At 38.6% G+C, this 23,253-nt stretch overlaps 1 protein-coding gene across 2 annotated transcripts in view; it reads left to right on the top strand.

Moving 5' to 3' along the window:
• Window positions 1-21,242: 21,242 nt before the first annotated feature.
• The window catches only part of CLCA4 (chloride channel accessory 4), a 28,341-nt gene continuing 26,330 nt past the window's right edge, over window positions 21,243-23,253 (top strand). For both annotated transcript variants that reach the window (XM_036256443.1, XM_036256444.1), the window contains exon 1: window positions 21,243-21,401. In XM_036256443.1, the coding sequence (XP_036112336.1) occupies window positions 21,243-21,401 (159 nt within the window). The remainder of the gene's footprint in view (window positions 21,402-23,253) is intronic.

Raw genomic sequence — 23,253 nt, 5'->3', positions numbered from 1 at the left:
TAACTTGCTTGCTTGGTTTTTCTGTTTCAATGTTGAACAATGTGTGGATCAAATTTAATACAATGTAGCCTAGTCATTCAGTTAGGTTGTTTTGTTGCTCTATTTTACTACTGGATGGGATGGGATCTATGTAGATACTCATGTATCAGATATGCATACCTGGTAGTGAGTAACAAGCAGTGACAGAGATCACCATGAATAACAAATAGAAGATCCTAGGCACCAGAACTGATTGATTCATTAAATTTCCTCATCTGAGAATGGAGTATCTTCCATTCCTAATTCTCTGTGTGTGCTGTGACCAGCCCCACACATTGGGCACAATAACAACAATGATAAAATCCATGCTACTAAATTTTAAAAATATGTAGGACACATTTTTACTTTTCTAACTAATAAAGATATCATTAAACATTAATACTTGTAAAGTGCAATAAGATGTATACTCTCATATACCATCTCATGGACTATAAGTGGAAACTGTCTTTCTAGAAAGTAATTGGCCATGACAAGGGCCGTAAACATCTTCATCTCTTGACACATAAGTTTATGTCCAGATAGCTATCATGAGAAAATAAATAACATTTTCAGCAAAGATGTTCATAACAGCATTATCTGAAAGATACCCCAATTGGAAATAATCTCAATGTCTAACAATAAATTATGATGTATGCATGCAATAAAATTCCACTCAGGCATTTAAATGAGATTCATGAAATATTTAGTGTCCTAAAAATGCTTTAAAAATATATATCCACTCACTAGTTATGGGACATTGAACACATTACTTATCTGACTGCACTAAAACTTCCTGATCTGTAGTAGAGGATAAAGGCATCATATGATTCATATGAAAATTAACTGAATACATATAATCAGAGTGGTTAGAACAGGGCCTGGCACAGATGAATAACTATGTTACCTTATCACCTCCATCATCTTCATCCTCATTCCAAACAAGTGTGTCAGTAGAATTCTTATATGTATCCAGTTTTTAAATGCTTGCAGAAGTAAATACACAAGGGCTTCTGGTCGAGATGGCAGCATAGGTAGATGCAGTACTGACATCCTCTCACAACTCCATCAAAATTACAACTAAACTACAGAACAACCATCATTCAGAATCATCTGAAATCTAGCTGAACAGAAGTCCTATAACTTAAGATATAAATAAGCAGCCATATCAAGACTGGTAGGAGGGGTGGAGATGAAGAACAGGATGGTCCCACACCAATGTGTGGCAGTTACAAACTGGGAGGTACATCTTGTCCTCCCTGAAGAGTCAATGGTTCCAGCCCCACTCCAGGCCCCCCAGTCCTGGGTTCTAGTGCCAGAAATAGAATTTCCCATACCCACCCAGGTGGCTCAGTTTGTTGAGTGTCATCCTGTACACTAAAAGGGTTGCAGGTTTGATTCCTGGTAAGGGCACATACCTAGGTTGTGGTTTCATTCCCCAGCCAGGGTGCATATGGGAGGAAAATGATGGATATTTATATCACACATCAATGTTTCTCTCTCTCTCTCTCTCTCTCTCTCTCTCTCTCTCTCTCTCTCTCTCTCCCCCCCTTCTTGTCTCTCTAAATCAATGAATATACCCTCAGGTGAGAATTAAAAAATATAAAGAGAAGTCCTCATAACTTCTGGCTATAAAAACTAGCAGGAATTATGACTGAGTGAGATGGGGGGCTTCTGGAGTCCCAGGCATTCCTCTTAAAGGGTCTGCACACGAACATAAACTCAGTCACTCTGAGCTCCAACTCTGGGGCTGTAGCTCAAAAGGCACCAGGGGCACACAGGGAGGAACTGAATTGTCTGGTTTTGGGATAAGAGTTGAAAGTGAGGCTTTTACCCACACAGAAGTTCTGGTAGAGGCCATTGTTCCTTGGATTGGTCCTCCACACCCAGAGCTGAAAGGTGAAAGCCTAATCTGAGTCTCCATCAACCTGCTATCACTCTTGGCCCATCCTCGTGGTTCCCTGAGACTCTACTCCACCAAACTTGTGGGCCTAATAGTGGCTTTTCCATATAAATGGCCTGTCTTGGTTCATGCTGTGGACTTTCCTAAAATCTCTCAAAGGTTCACAAATCCCAAGCAAGCAGCACCTGGCCTCAGTATGCCCTGTTCCTCTTGCTAAGTGAACCCAGGCCCAGCACTAGCAGCAGTCTGCCTTAGTTCACAGCTTGGCCTTGCTTGGGCATCTCCAGACTCAGCACAAGTAGCAACCAAATGCAGATCACTCTGTAGCTCATGCTAGGAGGCCCTGGGTAGAGCAAAGACAGCATATGATCTTCACTTGCACCTCCCAGGAGGCCCCAGAGCCAGTGGTCAGCTGAAGACCACACCAATAGCAACAAAGGAAATTGAAGCTGTAATCAAGAATCCTCTACAAGTGACACAGTCAAGGGGCAGACTCATCAAGTACCAAAGCCCTTCTGAAGCAGTCCTGCTCTGTGGGGTAGACCCCTGCCCAGCAGTTCCTCCCCTGTAGTCTCAGCTAGTCCTTGCAACTTATAATCTTGGGGGGTAATTCCCTTGCACTGATGCGCCAACAGCAATCAAGGCTCAACTGAAACAGGAGGGTGCACCCAGCCCACATAGGGTTACACCTGGAGTGCCCAGCTCACATGATCAGGCGTAGTCACTGGGCCCCATAGGATACCTACTACATATGACCACTCTACCAAGATTGGGAGATGTAGCAGCTCTACATAATACTTAGAAACAAACACGGGGGGGGGGGGGGCAGGCAAAAAGAGAAACAAATATATATGTCCCAAATGAACCAACATAACAAGCCTCCAGAAAAAAGAACTAAATAAAATGGAGACAAGCAATCTACCAGACACAAGGCTCAAAACATTGGTTATACGGCCACTCAGTAAATTTAGGGGAAGAGTGGATGAATTTAGTGAGAACTTCTACAAAGAGATATGAAACAAAAATGGAGATAGCAAATATAAAAAAGGACCAGTCTGAAATTAAGAACACAATTACTAAAATGAAGACTACATTACAGGGACTCAACAGTAGACAGATAAAGCAGAGAATCAAATCAACAATTTGGAAGATAAAGAAGTAGAAAAAAACCAGGAAGAGATACAAAACATGAACAGATCAATAACAACTAAGAAAATTGAAAATGTAATCAAGAAACTTTCAGCAAACAAAAGCCTGGGGCTGGACAGCTTCACAGGAAAGTTTTACCGAACATTCAAAGAACTAACACCTATTCTCCTCAAACTATTCCAAAAAATTCAAGAAGAAGGAAGACTTCCAAACTCGTTCTATGAGGCCAGCATAATTCTAATTCCAAAACCAGATAAAGACACTACAAAGAAAGAAAACTATAGGCCAATATCCCTGATAACATAGATGCCAAAATCCTGAACAAAATATTAGCAAATTGGATCCAGCAATACATTAAAGAAATTATTCACCATGACCAAGCAGAATTCATCCCAGGGATGCAAGGCTGGTACAATATTCATAAATCAATAAATGTGATACACCACATAAACAAAATGAAGAATAAAAACATATGATCATTATCAATAGATGCTGAAAGAGCATTCAACAAAATCCAGCACCCATTTCTGATAAAAACACTCAGCAATGTGAGAATAGAGGCATCATATCTCAACATAATAAAAGCCATATATGAAAAACCTACAGCCAACATCATACTCAAAGCATTTCCATTAAGAACAGGAACAAGATAGGGATGCCCACTTTTGCCACTCTTATTTAACATAGTACTGGAAGTCTTAGCCACAGCAATTAGACATGAAGAAAAAATAAAAGAGATTCAAATTGGAAAGGAGGAAATGAAACTTTCACTATTTGCAGATAACATGAAACTGTACATAAAGACTCCATAAAAAATCTACTAGATTTAATAAACAAATTTGGCAAGGTAGCAAGATATAAAATTAACATCAAGAAATTGATTGCATTTTATATACTGATAATGAACTCACAGAAAGAGAAATTAAAACAACAATCCCAATTACCATTGAGAAAAAAATATTAAGATACCTAGGAATACACTAAATCAAAAAAGTAAAGGACCTATTAGAAGAAAACTACAAGACATTTAAAAAAAAATACAGGCCCTGGCCGGTTTGGCTCAGCGGTTGGAGCGTCCGCCTGCGGTTCGGAGAGACCCGGGTTCGGTTCCCGCTAAGGGCACGTACTTCGGTTGCAGTTTGTCCCTGGCCCTGGTTGGTCAAGTGGGTGGCAGCCACTCGATGTGTCTCTTTCACATCGATGTTTCCCTCTCTCTCTCTTCCTCTCTCTCCCTCCCACTCTCTCTGTACAAAAAATGGAAAAATGTCCTCAGGTGAGGATAAAAAAAATAAAAATAAAAAATAAAAAAAAATACAGGAAGATATAAAAAAGTGGAAGCACATACCTTGTTCATGAATTGGAATAATTAACATCATTAAAATGTCCATACTGCCCAAAGCAATCTATACATTCAATGCAATCCCCATCAAAATACCAACAACGTATTTCACAGAACTAGAACAAATGCTTCAAAAGTTTACATGGAACCAAAAAGACCCCAAATGGCCACAGCAATCTTGCAAAAGAATAACAAAGTGGAAGGGATCAAAATACAGGATATCACGTTATACTACAAAGCCACTGTAGTCAAAATAACCTGGTACTGACACAAGAACAGGCACATAGATCAATGAAACAGAACAGAGAACCCGGAAATTGACCCAAGACATTATGCTCAATTAATATTTGACAAAGGTGGCAAGAGCATACAGTGGAGTAAAGAAAGTCTCTTTAATAAATGGTGTTGGAAAAATTGGACAACTATATGCAAAAAAATGAAACTAGACCACCAACTTACACCATACACAAAAATAAACTCAAAATGGATAAACAACTTAAATGTGACTCGTGAATCCATAAAAATCCTAGAAGAAAATGTAGGCAACAAAATTTTAGACATCACATGCAGCAAAATTTCCACTGATACAATGCCTAAGGCAAGAGAAACAAAGAAAAAAAATAATACATGGGATTACATCAAAGTAAAAAGCTTCTGCACAGCAAAAGAAACAACCATCAGAATGGAAAGGGAACCCACTGTATGGGAGAGCATAATTGCCAATGATACATCAGATAAAGGGTTAATTTCCAATATATATAGAGTACTCATACAACTCAACAAAAGGCAGACAAAGGGCTAAATTACAAAATAGGCAGAGGACCTTAATAGACACCTCTCCAAACAGGACATACAAATGGCTAAGAGACATATGAAAAAATTCTCAACGTCACTAATCATTAGAGAGATGCAAATTAAAATAACTATAAGGCATCACCTTACATCTTCCAGAATGGCTGCCATCAACAAATTATCAAACAAGTGCTGGCAAGAGTGTGGAGAAAAGGGGACCTTAGTACACTGCTGGTGGGAATGCAGTCTGGTGCAGCCACTATGAAAATCAATATGGTGTTTCCTCAAAAAATTCAAAATGGAACTGCTATTTGACCGTGATCCCACTTCTAGAAATATATCCTAAGAAGCCTGAAACACCAATCAGAAAGAATATATGTACCCCTATGTTCATAGCAGCACTGTTTACAATTGCTTAGATCTGGAAACAGCCCAAGTGTCCATCAATAGATGAGTAAATAAAAAAGCTGTGGTACATATACACAATGGAACACTATGCAGCTGTAAGAAAGAGAGATCTCTAATCCTTTGAAATGACATGGAGGGACCTGGAGAGTATTGTGCTAAGCAAAATAAGCTGATTAGAGAAAGACAAACCCCACATGATCTCACTTATTTGTGGAATATAATGAACAACATAAGCTGATGAACAAAATAGACTCAGAGACATAGAAAGGTATATGGTTCAGATTAACAAACCTCAGAGGAAGGGGCCGGGGGGGGGGGAGGATGAGATAAATCAAAGAACTTATATGCACATATTTGTAACCAAGGGACACAGACATCAATGCTGGGGGGGGGGGGGATCAGGAGGAGGGTGTCTAGGAGGGGAAAAGGAAAAACATCTATAACAAAAATAAATTAATAAAAATTGCAAAAAAAGGAAAAAAGTAGAAAACACCCAATCAGAACAGCAAACTGAAAGAAGAATCCAAAAATATGATGACAGTTTAAGGAGCCTCTGGGACCACTTCAAACATATGAACATTTGCATCATGAGGGTGCTAAAAAGAGAAGAAAGCAAGCAAGAAAGTGAAAACCTATTTGAAAAATCAATGACAGAAAACTCCCCTAACCTGGAGAAGAAAATAGACATACAAGTCCAGGAAGTGCAGAGAGTTTCAAACAAGATGAACACAGAGTCCTACACCAACACACATTGTAAGGTTAAAGACAAGGAAAGAATCTTAAAAGCTTTAAGACAGCGGTTCTCAGCCTGTGTGTCGACCCCTTTGGGAGTTGAACGACCCTTTAGCAGGGGCTGCCTAAGACATAATGGTAGCAAAATTATAGTTATGAAGTAGCAACAAAAATAATTTTATGGTTGGGGGTCACTACAACATGAGGAACTGTATTAAAAGGTCATGGCATTAGGAAGGTTGAGAGCCAGATGGGTTTCCTTTTCCCCTCCTAGACACTCTCCTCCCGATCCCGCCCGCCCCCTTCCCCAGCACTGTTGTCCATGTCCCTTAGTTACAAATATGTGCATATAAGTTCTTTGATTTATCACATCCCTCCCCCAACCACCCCTCCTCTGCGGTTTGTCAGTCTTAGAATCTAAGAGAATAGCAGTTGGTTATCAATAGGGAGCTCCCATAAGACTGTCAGCTGATTCTCAATAGAAACACTTGAGTCCAGAAAGGAGTGGTACAAAATATACAAAGTGATGAAAAGGAAGAATCTACAACCAACATTACTCTACCCAGCAAAGCTATCATTTAGAATGGGAGGACAAATAAAGAGTTTCCCAGACAAGAAGAAGCTAAAGGAGTTTATCATCATGAAACTAATATTACAAGAAATGTTAAAGGGCCTTCATCAAGAAGAAGAAGAAGAAAAAAGATAAAAAACTTGAATAATAAAATGGCAATGAATACATATCTATCAACAATTACTTTAAATGCAAATGGATTAAATGTTCCAATCAAAAGACACATGGTGGCTTGAATGGATAATAAAGTAAGACCCTTAGAGATGCTGTCTATTAGAGATTCACTTCAGATAAATTAACACACAAACTGAAAGTAAAGGGATGAAAAAATATACTTCATGAAAATGGAAAAAAATGCTCGGGTAACAATACTTATACCAGACAAAATAAACTTTAATACAAAGGCTATCACAAGAAGATTCCAAAATGGAGGAAGAGTGAACGAAGCTACACAGACCGTCTCCCAGAACCAAACTGGAATTACAACTATAACACAGACAAATCGACGGGAAAAACCAACAGAAAAGCAGCTTGCGAGGACCATATAACCAGGGACACTGACTTGAACCTGGAAGGACTGCGAAGGCGCAAGACGGGGGCTGGGAGCCCACGGTCGGCAGCTCGGCAGCGGTTTCACCTGGGAGCGGCGCCCTCGGGTTACACTCCCAGGCGGCTCCACAGAGCAGAGCCAGGCAGAGGCTGAAACAGCCACAGCCACTCACCTTGGGCTCCGGCAGAGGGAGGGCAGACTGGACTGGAGCTGTGTGGGGACACTCGGGATTTGGAGGGTGCTCAGAGCTTTTGCTGAGTTGCTGCCACGCAGGACGGTGGCCATATTGCTCCTTCCCAGGGCTCTGGAGAGAGGCAGCAGCCCCTCCCTCGGAGATCCAACCCTACCTTGTGGGCCATTGAAGTGCTAATTGAAACTCATTAGCAACCAGCATCTGCCCCACCCTCAGGAAATCCCCTTATGCGGAGCACCTGAGGGAGTTTCTCAATCAACTGACAACCCAAAACTCATCAAGTAACCTGGACTGCTAGCCTCCAGGCAAAAAGCTAGAGGATAACAGTACCTTTCCTGGCTAGCAACTTTAACCAGGAAAGTAAGACTTGACAGTGGTGTTCAACGTGGGTCCTCCCTCACTCATCTAAACCCAGGAGAGGGAGCCACAAACAGCAGAACACCAACACCCACAGGGAGAACTTGACAGGTTCCAAAGCCCACTGTGATAGCCAAAATGGTGAAACACAGAAACAGAAGCCAAATGAAAGAGCAAGAGACCTCCACCGAAGATGAGATCAATGTGGAGCAGTTAGGCATGTTAACAGAGCTAGAATTCAGAGCCATGATCTTGAGAAAGCTCAACAGCATGAATAAGGACATAGAGACGCTGAAAATAAGCCAATTGGAAATTAAAAACCATCAAGAAGAGATAAAAAATAACATATCCGAAATGAAAAACACATTGGAAGGTTTAAAAAGCAGAGTAGAGGAAGCTGAGGACCGGATCAGTGAATTAGAAGACAGGGTAGAAAAAATCAACCAATCAGAAAACCAAAAGGAAAAAATGATTGAAAAAACAGGAATACAGCTTAAGAGAACTGTGGGACAACTGGAAACGTAATAATATTCGCATCATAGAAGTCCCCAAAGAAGAAGAAAACGAGCAAGGGATAGAGAATATATTCAAAAAAATAGTGACAGAAAACTTTCCTAATTTGGTGAAGGAAGAAGGCATTCAAGTTCAAGAAGCACAGAGAGTCCCAAGTAAGAAGAACCCAAACAAGCCCACACCAAGACACATAGTAATTAAAATTCCAAAAATTAAAGACAAAGAGAGAATCCTAAAAGCAGCAAGAGATAAGCAACAGGTTACCTACAAAGGAAACCCCATAAGGCTCTCAGTTGACTTCTCTTTTCACTGATACATCACCTAAGGCAACAGAAACAAAGGGAACAATGAACATATGGGACTACATCAAACTAAAAAGCTTCTGCACAGCAAAAGAAACAATCATCAAAATGGAAAGGCAACCCACTGTATGGGAGAACATCATTGCCAATGATACATCAGATAAGGGGTTAATTTCCAATATATATAGAGTGCTCATACGACTCAACAAAAGGAAGACAAAGAACCCAATTAAAAAATGGGCAGAGGAGCTGAATAGACACCTCTCCAAACAGGACATACAAATGGCCAAGAGACATATGAAGAAATGCTCAACATCACTAATCATCAGAGAGATGCAAATTAAAACAACAATGAGGTATCACCTCACACCTGTCAGAATGGCCACCATCAACAAATCATCAAACAACAAGTGTTGGCGAGGGTGTGGAGAAAAGGGGACTCTAGTACACTACTGGTGGGAATGCAGACTGGTGCAGCCACTATGGAAAACAATATGGTGTTACCTCAAAAAATTAAAAATTGAACTTCCATTTGACCCAGTGATCCCGCTTCTAGGAATATACCCTAAGAAGCCCATGTTCATAGCAGCACTATTTACAATAGCTAAGATCTGGAAACAGCCCAAGTGTCCATCAGTAGAAGAATGGATCAAAAAGCAGTGGTACATATACACAATGTAATACTATGCAGTTGCAAGAAAGAAAGATTTCTTATCCTTTGAGATGACATGGAAGGACCTGGAAAGTATTATCCTAAGTGAAATAAGCCAAGCAGAAAAAGACAAATACCACATGATTTCACTTATATACGGAATATAATGAACATAACAGTCTGAGGAATACGGTAGACCCAGAAACATGGAGGTAGGGCACAGACTGACATCCCTCAGAAGAGGGGTGGGGGGAGATAAACCACAGAACTTATATGCATGTATACATAACCAATAGATATGGACAACAAAGCTGGGGATGGGGTGGGTGTGGGGTGAGGAGGGGGTGCCAATGGGGTAAAAAAGGAGAAACATCTGTAACAAAAAAATTTTTTTTTAAAAAGGCTATAACAAGAGAATAAAAAGGACCCAGGAATTCTACTTCTGGGTATTTATCCAGAGAACCCCAAAACAGTACATTGAAAAGACATATTCATCCATATGTTCATTGCAGCATTATTTACAATAACCAAGACATGAGAGTCATAAAAAAAAATGAAATCTTGCCACTGAACCTAGAGGGTATTGTGTGGAATGAAATAAGTCAGAGAAAGATAAATACCATATGATTTCTCTTATATGTGGAATCTAAGAAACAAAATAAACAAAGAAGCAGAACAGAAACAGACTCAGCTACAGAGAACATTTTGATGGTAGCCTGATGCGAGGGAGGTTGGGGAATGGGTGAAAAAGGTGAAGGGGTTAAGAAATACAAATTGGTAGCTACAGAATAGACATAGGGATGTAAAGTATAGCATAGGGAATATAGTCAATAATATTATAATAACTATGTATGGTGTCAGATGGGTACTAGATGTATCAGGGGAAACAATTTATAAGTTATATAAATGCCTAATCATTGGACACCCGAAACTAATATAATATTGCACGTCAACTGTAATTGAAAAATAAAAATTATTTCAAAATAAATAAATGCACAATATGGTCTTAATGATTCAAAAAAGAGCCCAGCCGATGTGGTTCAGTGGTTGAGCGTCAACCCATGGACCAAGAGGTTGTCAGTTCGATTCCCAATCAGTTCACATGCCTGGTGTGTGGGCCCGATCCCCATTGTGTGTGTGCAGGAGGCAGCCAATCTATGTGTCTTTCTCACTGACGTTTCTGTCTCTCTCTTTCCCTCTCCCTTCCTCTCTCTCTAAAACTCAATAAAAAACATTTTTAAAAAGAAAAGAATATATATATGTAATTAAAGAATATATATTATATATAATAATTAAAATATCCTTCTTTAAACATTATAATGCATTCCAATTTTTTTACAATAAGCATGCATTATTTATTAGTACAAAGATTTTCACATAAAAAAAATAAACAATCTACATAATACAAAAGCCAAAACATGTTGAGAAACACACACACAAAAAACAGAAGGTTGATGCCAGAAATTCAAAATGGCAATCAGAAAAGGGGGTGGGGGCACTGGGAAGACAGCAAAGAGCCAGGAAGGAGGAAAATGGAGAATATACAGGTCTGCAGATAGGACAAGATCACAGCAGTGCCTTCAGGGGCCAGTGTGTCATGCTACAGGCACATGGGACGCCACTCACCACTGAGATTAACTAATTTTCAAGAATATTGCATTGGTCTCCAGAGGAGACCCCAAATGTTGATGTACAGAAAGATGATTCTGAGTTTGCAGCTAAACTAATTCTAACATCAGATAGGAGGTGCCACAGAGGGCAAACTTAAGAAACTCTCAGAGATGTAAATGAGCTTTTTCTGCTCGCTTTCGCCATAACTGATTACCTCATGAATTTACTTAGAATTGATTACTAACACATTTTAAAATCTGGCATTTCCCTTCTGTGAAAATAAAAGTGCGTCCTTTTGGATAAAGGTTTGCAATATATGATCCTGGTTCCCACTCGATGATATTCATGAAGATTCTTGCCACCTGCACTCGCTCTTCGGTCCCATTACGTTACCCAAGCTATCTTCAAAATATCCTACTCTGTATACTCTCGTTCAGATATAGAGGCATGAAAATACTTAAAATTAAGTTTGCCAAGTACATGAGTTAGGTTTCGGTTATCTGGAAAATTCAGTGACCTTATTTATTGTTAATTGATGCTAGACATAAACCCATACGAATAATAACAAAGAACACCAGACTAGCTAACACTGGTTGTTCCAGAACAACATATGCAGCAGCCTAGTGCATCTGCCAACCAGGGTGTTGTCACCTGGAACCATCTCAGGCTTTAGGAAAGCATCCCCCAGATAGTTTCAGAATCTGATCTAGATGAAAAACGTTGCCAGCAAAAAGTATCTGCGTTGGTTCCTGTATAATCTGCAGTTGGACCAGTGTCGAGTTCTCTCAGGGACCTACTTCCTGAAGGAGAAACAATTCAATTGCACCAAATGGAGAGAGCCTTTGGTTACTCCAGTTTCATTTAAAATTCAAATGGATAGTTGCTGCTTTGGAAACTGTGCAACCACATGCTCAGAAGGTAAAAGGAAAATACTTCAACATAGACAAGCCATATTCCTTAAAATTACTGTACCACTAGAATAATACAGTCAATGAAATGTCAGGTCATATAATAATAATGATAATGATGATGATGATGATGATGATGATGATGATGATGACAATGATGACGATAAACAATCCCAGAAAGTGTATTGATATCACCACAGGACCATGTCCTGGAAGTTGTCATGCTCCATGTCCAATGGTCTAATGAAGACCATCTGAGGAAAACATAATGAGTGGGGCCCAAGGAGGAAATAGGTCACTGGTTTAGAAATGGTGATTTCTAGGAGCCAGTAATTAGTGTTTGGGCTGTTAAATAAGAGTAGATGAATTTGCTATAAAAATGATGGAACAGTAAAGGAAGTCGAAATGTCTATTTCTTTGCATATGTGACAAACTATCCCAGAGGAAAATAATGGATATTACTCTGCAACATTTGCTCAAAAAGAAAATTCCAAAACTTTGCAAAACATTGTATTTCATGTTTTAAACACTTAGGATGATCTTGCAAACATTTCCTTGAAATATTTTCTGCCTCTACTTTAAACTAGTGCTAATTCTCCCAACCTCCAAAGACACAGAGAACATTGTCCCTGGTTAATGTGTCCTGTGATCCTCAAACTTGAGTGTGTACATAAGTTACTTGGGGGACCAGTTAAAATACAGACACTGGTTCAGTAGGTTCAGGGGCCCAAGAATCTTAATTTCTAATAATCTCCAGAAGATCTGGAGGACCTTACTTTGAGTTACAAGTATTGAGACTGCCCCCACTCCTCATAACTTTGCTATTTGACCCTGCCCTCTTTGCTATCATCCATTCACCCAGGATAGGCACCTGACTCAGGAAGATCAGGTTGTTCTCCTGGCTGTGGTTGACTCAGAACAAGCTTATCAGAGCACTTCTCCAAGACTTTTGAACCAGAAGTAGGAAATATCCTTCCAGTAAACAAGTAAAGAAATAACTTAAGTTGGTCTTCTGGCACATGCAACCAGAGTGCTGTCTAAATCACTCATTCAATGATATTAATATTTTACAAAAGAACTTGTTTTATTCAGTCTCTTTTTTTGAACTGAAAAAATAAAACATTGTAATCTTTTGTGTGTGTGTGTAAATCTTTTTTTTTAATCTTTTTTCCTTTATTGATTTTAGAGAGAGATAAAGGGAGAGGGAGAGAGAGATAAAAACATCGATGAGAGAGATCATTGATTGGCCGCCTCCTGCATGCTCCCCACTGGAGATTTGGCCCACAACCTGGGCATGTGCCCTGACTGGAATTGAACTGGTGACCTCTTGGTGCACAGGTTGATGCTCAACCACTGAGTCACACCAGTCAGACAAAACATTGTAATCTTTATACACAGAATCTATTTCCTAAATTTTTGTTTCTTACCTATTGGTCTGAGTCTAGTGTCATCTAGCATCTAGAACATAATATTTGTTGATGTGGATCCGCTTAGTCATTGAGAACAATTTGTGTATATGACACGCATCATCCTGGAGGCTGGGACCACAGTCTCTGCTCTTCCAGTGACATACAGTTTAGTCATGGAGATAAACAAAGTAATGTAATGTGATATGATAAGATATGATTTCATATAGTTACAGGAAAACAATTGATTTATTTCCTATAGTAATAGAATTCGAACACTTAACAATATTTGTAGTCCTCTTATCCCCTTCACTTGCAACAGAAATGCCTTAGCAAACTCTTGCCTCTCACTGGATTCTAACACCAACCTCCCTCATGTTGATATTTCTAGAGTTTAAATTGTGAATTAATACATTTTTGTTGTTTTTATTCATTACTTATTTAGACAAGAAATTATACTAAATTATTATTTTTTTATATCTTATCCTTTTTTATTTATTTTGCTTCTATGTTGAAGAATTTCCCCCAGGAGTGTTTTAGGAGTATGTATGAGATCGTCAGACGCCTAGAATTTCTGACATTTTTACTTCACTCTAATATCTAAGTGATAATGTGAAATATGAAGTTTAACTTTGTTCTTTCAACACTTTGAAAATATTATTCCATTTCTAGTTGTCCCCAGGGCTGTCGTTGAGGAGTCTGGGCTGAACGTGTACTTGGCCGTCATCAGTGCAGAGGATAACTGGTCATGCGAGGCAGTGAGATCCCCCCCTGGAGCACGGAGAGAGAGAAGAGAAGGGAGCCAACAGGGAACACTTAAGAAAAGTCAACCCTTGAATGGGGGGTAAAGAAAGAGGCATTGCGAACTAGACTGAGGAGGAACAGCTGGAGATTTACAAAGATAATCAGAAGTGTGTCATGTAAACCAAGAAAAGAGGCAGTTTCCAAAAAGAGGGAATGAGGAACATCAAATATTACAAAGAGGTCAAGTAAGATGAAGTACTCCCAATTGTTCACTGCATGAAACACTACAGCCAAGCTACTATATTTCCTTTTTATGACGAAAAGGGATTGGAGTAAGAAGACAGTAGACAGAAAAGAGAGAGGACAAATGAGGCATCATTAAGGCCCTGGGGCACAGGTCCTGTTTCATTCTTTGGCATGTGGCTGTCCTGTTTTCTCAACACAATTAATTAAAGAGTCCATCCTTTCCCCACGGTATGTTCTTGGCTTCGTTGTTGTAAATTAATTCCTTATATGTGTGTGTTTATTTCTGGACTCTCAGCTCTGTTCCAGTGGTCTATGTGTCTGTTTCTGTGCCAGTACAATACTGTTTTGATTACCACAGCTTTTGGATAGTTTGAAATCAGGCCGCATGATACTTCTAGTTTTGTCCTTCTTTTCTCAAAATTGCTACGGATCTTTTACAGTCCATACATATTTTAGAATTATTTGTTCCAGTTTGGTGAAATATGCCATTGGAATTTTTATAGGGATTGGAATGAATCTGTAGGTTGCTTTGGGGAGTACTGACATTTTAAGTGTTCAGTCTTCCAATCCACACGTATGGAATGTCTTTCCATTTATTTGTGTCTTCTTCAGTTTCTTTCATAAGTGTCTTAACAGTTTTCAGTGTACAGGTCTTTCACCTCCTTGGTTAAATTTATTCCTAGGTGTTTTATTCTTTTGATGTGATGGTAAATGATACTGGGTATTTTTTTTAATTTCTGATTTTGATAAGTTTGTTATTAGTATCTTATGAACTTACTGAATTCATTTATTACTTCAAACAGTTTTTTGGTCTAATGTTTTTTTTCAATGGCTATGATTCCAAACACAAGAAAAACAAAAGCAAAAATAAACAAATAGGACTACATCAAAGTAAAAATCTTTAGCACAGTGAAAGAAACCATCATCAAAACAAAAAGGCAACTCACTGAATGGGAAAAAATATTTGCAAATCATACATTTTATAAAGGGTTGACACCAAAAATATATTAAAAACTCATACAACTCAACAACAACAACAACAAAACAAATAACTCAGTTAAATAAATGGGCAGAGGATCTGAATAGACATTTTTCCAAAGAATACATACCAATGATCAAGAGACACATAAAAATATGTTCAATATCACAAATTGTTAGGGAAATAAAAGTCAAAACCACAATAAGATGTCACCTTATACCTATTAGAATAACTATTATCAGAAAGACAAGAAATAACAAGTGTTAGAAACGATTTGGGAAAAAAGGGAATCCTCGTAAACTATTGGTTGGACTACAAGTTGTTGCAGCCACTATGGAAAACACTGTGGGGATTCCACAGAAATTTAAGAGTAGAACTACCATATGATCCAGCTATCCCAGTTCTAGGTACTTATCTGAAGAAAAAAGCACTAATTTGAAAAGATATAAGCATGTCTATATTCACTGCAGCGCTATTTACACTAGCCAAGATATGGAAGCAACAACCTAAATGTGAACTAATATAGGTGATGTGAGATATATATATATATATATATAATACTACTTAGCATTAAAAAAAAAAAAAAAAACTGAAATCTTGCCCTGACCAGTTAGGCTTAGCAGTTAGAATGTCAGCCCACAGACTGATGGTCGCAGGTTTGATTCCTGGGCACATACCAGGTTGCAGGTTTGATTCCAGCCCTGGTCGGGGTCATGCAGGAGGAAGCCAATCACATTGATATTTTCTTCTCTCTCTCTTCCACTATTCCTCCTTCCCTTCCACTCTATCTTAAAATCAATGGAAAAATGTCCTCGGTGAGGATAAAAAAAATGAAATCTTGCCATTTGTGACAACATGGAAAAATATTGAGGGAATAACGTTAAGTGAAAACAGTCAGAAAGAGAAAGACAAATACCATATGATTTCACTCATATGTGGAATATATATATAAAAATGAACAAAACAAACACTCATAGATACCGTAAATAGACATAAAAAACAGATCAGTGGTTACCAGGTAGGAAGGGGTTGGGGAAGGGCTAAAGGGAAGATGGGTCAATTGTATGGTGATGGATAGTAACTAGACTTTTGGGGGTGACCACTTTATAGTGTACACATATGTTAAATTATAATGTACACCTGAAACTTATATAACAATTTTATACATACATATATGTATATGTTTGCTCTCCCTAATCATTATAGGATTCCCTAATTCATTATATAGATAGCGGATTATAGAGCTAATTTAGGAGTCATGTTACAATATTTCTATAACATCTGCTAATTTTACAATTTCAAAAAAAAGGTGGGGGGTACTTTGGGCTGGGAATACGGCCAGTATAACAAAGATCAATAGAAGCATCAGCCAGGGAGAGGAAAGAGAGGCTGGCTCAGTGTTGATGAGAAGGAAGCCATGAGGAAGGTCAAACTAAACTAAAAGCAGATGACTCTCATTCAAATTTTGCCACTAAGTCATTTAACCTTCCTAGGATACGTGTTCTTATCTAAAACATCAGTGGTTGAACTGAATGGTCAGTCTCTCAGGTACATCCCAGCACTAAAATTCTATTATGTGGATATTGGAAACCTCAGTTCCTAAATCCTGACATCTGGAGGATTTCCTGTGTAGAATTTCCTATTATAGTACAAAGAATATAAAATTTCAGAGAAGAAAAATGACAGGTTGGATTGCTCAACCTTTATAAGGTTGCTAATCTTCTTTAACATATGTCTATTTGAGACAGAAAGAAAGTAGGATAGGGAATTATTAACACAGTAAAGCTAAGTTCTCCTAACACCCTAAATGCTCACCCAAACTTTTAATACTATCTAAGGGAAGCTGCTACCCACTAGAAACAATTAGTCAAACTTTATCAACTATTTTCCTTTTGGGTTATGGTCTGATAACTAAACTTAGCAAAACTCAACTTCAAAAACTGTATTTTGAAGTTGAATAAAGAGTTTTATATATTATAAAATTTTATACAGAAACAATTGAGAGTAATTATATTTGTAAAAATAATATTTATCAATTTAGAAATATTGTATATATCAACATAGAAATTTTATTAAAAAGTGAAATAAATTTGCCCTGGCCGGTTTGGCTCAGCAGTTAGAGTGTTGGCCGGTGGTCCAGAGAGACCCGGGTTCAGTTCCTGCTAAGGGCACGTACCTCGGTAGCAGTGTGTCCCCGGCCCTGGTTGGGTCGTGCGGGTGGCAGCCACTCAGTGTGTCTTTCTCACGTCGATGTCTCTCTCTCCCTCACACTCTATCTGAACAAAAAATGAAAAAATGTCCTCAGGTTAGGATTAAAAAAAAAAAAGTAAAATAAATTTAATCCAACCAAAAATGAAATTACTGTATGATATTTAAGAACACTGGGAGAATTTAGCAAAATAGCATTAGTATTAAATGTTCAAATTTCCCCAATTTTATGTACAATTAAAATTAAAATTACTAAACTATGTAGTAATAAATGTCAAATACATCAGTGGAACAAAAAGACTGTCTAGACCGGAACACAAAACATTTAAAACCTGAAGGACATGGTGAAGATACTAATCAATGTACCTGCTTTAACATTTTGTTCCTAAACAACAACAATAAAATAAATTAGCTCCAAATCTACTTGAGAAACTAGAAAAAGAACTACATTATAAATCTAAGAGTAGTGAAAGCAGCCCAGCCGGTGTGGCTCAGTGGTTGACGTCAAACCATGCACCAAGAGGTCATGGGTTTGATTCCTGGTCAGGGCACATGCCCAGGTTGTGGGCCAAATCCCCAGTGGGGAGCATGCAGGAGATGGCCAATCGATGTTCTCTCTCATCAATGTTTCTTTCTCTCTCTCCCTCTCCTTTTCTCTCTCTCTAAAATCAATAAAGTAAAAGTAGTGAAAGCAGTGACTAATTATAAAAGATGTGAATGAATTAATGAGCACCACCACCAATAAAAATCAAAAGCTGCAAATATAATTTTTAAATGCATGATTTCTGGGGCTAGTGAAAGTATATAGAGAAAACTTTCTCTTACATTATAATCCCCAAACTGGAAACTAAATACCTATAATATTCAACAACAAGGAAAATCTTAAGTTATAATGATTCTATATTATAAAATTATATTCAATATTTAAATAAATGAGAAAATTCTATATGAACTACCATATATTATGTTTCCTAACCTCATGCATATACATACCAACTCAAAGGTTGTTGCCATGTTCATGTACCATTCTATGGTTTTCTTCATTGATCTTTAAATCAATGTACTTGAAAAAATTTGGAATTTTTATAATAGCAATATCTTTGAAATCACAGATTTGATATGTTGGATAATGGCTAAATTTTTTCAAAGGTCCTTCTTAACCTACTTATATATAAGGAAACCCAACCCTGTTAAGTACCCTGAATGAGCCTGTTTGCCTGCGCAAAATTCAGTTTAGACTCTCTCAGCCTCTGCCCAGAATGTCTGCCTGAGGTTGGCTTGAGAGAAACAGTGGCCCTTGTAGCTGAGCCAACAAACGGCATTGGCAAGAGGCAGCTTGTTATGGGTGGCAGCGGCTCAGAGAACACCAGAAAAGCCGCCCACTTTCCTCTTTATAAAGCAGATTAGAAACACAGCCAGAGAAAGAGATAAAATTAAGTCAAGAGCACATATTTGTCTTCAATTTGTAGGTGATCCTTTTTCACAGTCCACGAAGCATCACTCCTTTCTGTGCCACACAGAACAAGTAGAGGGGAGATGTCATACATTTTTGTCTTTTTTCAGGGAGCTGCATGTGCTCCGTGCTTGAAGGGAGCTTTCCTTTTCTTTTTTATTTTATTCCTCGCCCAGGGATATTTTTCCACTTATCAGATAGAGTGGGAGGAAGGGAGACAGAGAGATAGAGAGAAATATTGACGTGATAGAGCCACATCGACTGGTTGCCTCCCGCAGGACCCAACCGGGGCCAGGACGAACCACAACCCAGGTACATGCCCTTGACAGAAATCGAACCCACAACTCATTGGTCCGCTGGCCAATGCTCTAACCGCTGAGTCAAACCGGCCAGGGCTGAAGGGAGCTTTTCTTAACTCCTCCGACAAAGTGGAAAGATCTCCCTTCCAACCTTAAAACAAAGACTTTCCTGGTTTTATTGAGAGTAATAACACCCTCTAAAAATAGTCTAGGTAGGACCCCAAACACTAGAGGAGATCTAAGTTCCTCATTTTCTTCCAACATTTCAAATACCTTGGACAAGCTTCTGTTTAGGGATTGTGATATGTTGTTGTTTGGGGTTAAAATGATAATCATTCACTAATTCAGTCCATCAATCAATAGCAATTTCCTGAGCACCAATGCTATGGGATAAGAGCATGCTTCATGATTTGCTTGAAGCCCCCAGTCTGGAGATGAGGGAGAGAGAGGAATAAGTGGAAGAGAGGTCGGTGAGGGAACCAGGTCAAGGGTGCCTAGGATCTACTTGTTAATATACAGTCCTCTATCCCTTCCAGGAAACCATGGTCTCCCGGGGGTGGCCGGTGCCAACAGTTCCACCCTGTATCTCATACAACATATTTGTTCTATGAATGTACAATTATTTCATAATACCCCTGAGGAAATGGAAGGAGGGTGTGGGATACTGCCTAAAAAGACAGAGTCTACACATACAATAAAGCCTCTATCTTAGGGATGTTGCTTGTCCAGAATGCAACACAAGTATCCTCCTATCTGAACTTTTGATTTAAAGATGTTTTCTGCTATTCTAGTTTCAGTTCTCTTTGGGGTTTCTGATGAGTCCTGGATACTTTTGTTTTAGGACTAGACATTCTTAATTCATTATCACAACTCCTAAACTGGGTCGTCTTCCTCCTTTAAAAAAAAAAAAAAAAAATCTTATTATATTACTTGCCTTATAAAACAACATGGTCTTCTTGTAAAGTAATTAAATCCATGGGCTCTGGGGTTGGAATGCTGGGTACAGCCCTGACTCTGCCATTTATGAGCTATATGATCTTAGCAAGTTACTGAAACTCTGTGTGCCTCAGTTCCCCATACTTAATGAAGATAATGATCAGGCTTAACCTTAGAGCGTGGTGCTGAGGATTAAGTGAGAGAATCTCTGCCCTGGTTAGCACCAAATAAATATTAACTACTAACAGTATTCACTCTGCTGTAATGGAAACCAGCACACTAGCAGACTCTTTTGTTTTTCATTGTGCTTGACATTCTGCCAGACTTTTTTGATATGCTTGTAGGAAAGCAAATTCTATTCATTCTTTACGGCAGGGGTTTTATTAATTTCACTCTAATAACTTTATCAAATCTCGCTTAATTTATCAAAGTATTTAAAGTTTTTAATTTATATTTTAAAGACACCTTACTTAATTTGATGTTGTTTACATTTAATAATCTTATATTCTCTTCCATTGTTTATACTCTTGGTAAATAATCTAAATAATAATTAAATTGCTTTGTAAAACTGAAAAACAATGTTAGTGTTATTGCTTCTATTCATTTTAATCTGAAATTTTATTTTTACAATGCACTCTATAGTAAATACAAAGTATATGTCCACATTTAGGAATTTAAGCAAAATTAGAAAATATAGAAAAAGCTTGCCAAATTAAAAAGGTAGAATGTAGTTTATGAAAAGAATTCAAGCAGAGGAGAAGGGTGCTCTCTCGTGCATGTTCTAGTGTCACTTCTACTTTTCTAATCTCTTTTACAGTAACATACAATATAATGGTTATATAAGCTCAAATATTTTTCACCTGTGTAATGAACCACACCTATAATTAGGACAATATAAATACATGGAGAGAGAGAAAATGATAGCAAAGCCTCTTGAAGAAACCAACAGTGAGGCCAGAAAAACTGGAGAGGAACAATGGTGTTCTTCAGAAGCTTTGTCTTTCTCTTCGTCCTACACCTGCTGCAGGGGTCCAACACCTCCCTTGTTCGGCTAGAGAACAATGGCTATGAAGGCATTATCATTGCCATAGACCCTGGTGTGCCAGAAAATGAAGCACTAATTGAACAAATAAAGGTAAGAAAGAAATGGGTATTTTCTTCTGTTCGAATTATAGAAAAGGAAAAAAATGGTAGTTAATAATTATTACAGAAACTTCTGAATGCTCCAGAGAGTTTGAAAGCAGCATGGTGCAGTGAGGGCAGTGCTGGAGTGGACAGCGGGAACTGGAGGCTGTAGATAGGTTTTCTCCTATTTCAACATAAGATCAAAAGACAAGGCACAGGGCTTACCCGATCCTCAGTTTCGTCGTCTGTAAATGAGCAGTTGGACTTGTCTGTTCTGTTTTGTTTGTGTTTTTTTAATTTATTGATGTTAGACAGAATGAAGGGGCAGAGAGAGAAACGTCAATATGTTCCACTTATTTATTAATTCATTTGTTGATTCTTGTATGTGCCCTGACCGGAGATTGAACCTGTAGCCTTGGTATAGCTGGATGATGCTGTAACCACTAAGCTGTCTGGTCTTTAAACAATTATTGTGTGCTTATAGCAGAACAACAGTGAATGAAAAAAGCCCCCTCCATCATGCTGTGTACATTCTCTTCAGATACAGATAATTAAAACCTGTAAATGTATAGCAGGACAGTTGGTGGTAAGTTGCTATGGAGTAAAATAAATCAGCAAAGAAGGTAGGCAGTGTTGGCGGGGCTGGGGCAGGGGGAAAATGTGGTTTACTCTTTCATGTAGGGTAGTCAGGGACAGCCTCACTGTTGATGTGACCTCTGAGCAGAGACCTGAGATGAGGGAAAGAGCCCATTGGACATCTGGGGTAGGGAATAGAGGGTGCAGCAGCATGGGGGTCGTAGCATGCTTGTTGGGACCAAGGAAACAACTGTAAATAAGCAGGAGGAAAGGTGGGAGAGCTGAAGATGGAGGGGCAGCAAGGCCCAGAACAGTGGAAAGTTGGGCTTTTACTCTGCGTGGGATAGGAATTCATGGAAGAATTCCGAGCAGAGGAGAAGTGTGCTCTCTCGTGCATGTTCTAGTATCACATTGACTCTAGGACACAGTAGTGGAGGAATTCAATATGTCAGTGAAGAGAAAGACTCCAGAACTGAATTAAGAACTTTATTTCTAAAGTTTCTTTCAACTATAACGTTTCTTCTAATAAAGAGATTGGTGTTACAGCCCCGTAAACTTGTTTCCCCTATCCCTGACATCAGCATCTACTAATTCCTCCTACTGAATTCCTCCACTACTGTGTCCTTACGCTCCCTGTTTTAGCCAACTCTGTGGGTGCTGTTATCCAGCAGAAGCTGATAGGCATGATCTGAATTGTGAGCAGGTGATTCTTTAGCTGCCATGTATCACTCATTCTGTATAAACTCCTGCAGCAGATTGATGTTCACTTTCTGATACCTTTGAATTTCAGGGGAAGATAAATATCCCTTTACAAAAGAACACAGGATTGAATAGCAGTTAATATAGCTAATTCTGAACAATGGCTGCTTAGTGTCCAGGAACAGTTGATCAGTTTCAAATACTTCTAAACCTCAGAAATCAATATTTGGAAGAATTATTTCTAGGGGTAAAAAGGTTGCTAAAAGGTCCTCTACTGAAAGTGTTAACTAAAAATCTGATTGTTAGTAGACATTCCTAGATTGCACAATGTTTCCTGACATCCTCTCAGCCCTCTACAAAGTCCTTGCATTTATAATACAGACAACCATGTAAAACATAGTCATCCAAGTTATATAGAAGAGAAAACTGGGATTTGGAAAAATTTAATGATTTTTCAAAGATTTCCTAAGTAGCATAATCAGAGTGGAGATCCAGTATACTTGAAGACTGACTTACAGACTGGAGTTTGAGTTCTGGCTTGTGTAAGATGACAAAAATCACTCTTTTTTTTTTTTTTTTTTTGTAAC

This window comes from Molossus molossus, unplaced genomic scaffold, assembly GCF_014108415.1.
Source record: "Molossus molossus isolate mMolMol1 unplaced genomic scaffold, mMolMol1.p scaffold_m16_p_12, whole genome shotgun sequence".
NCBI lineage: Eukaryota > Metazoa > Chordata > Mammalia > Chiroptera > Molossidae > Molossus > Molossus molossus.
Note: the sequence above shows the minus strand (reverse complement) of the source record. Positions and strands in the feature narration are given on the sequence as shown.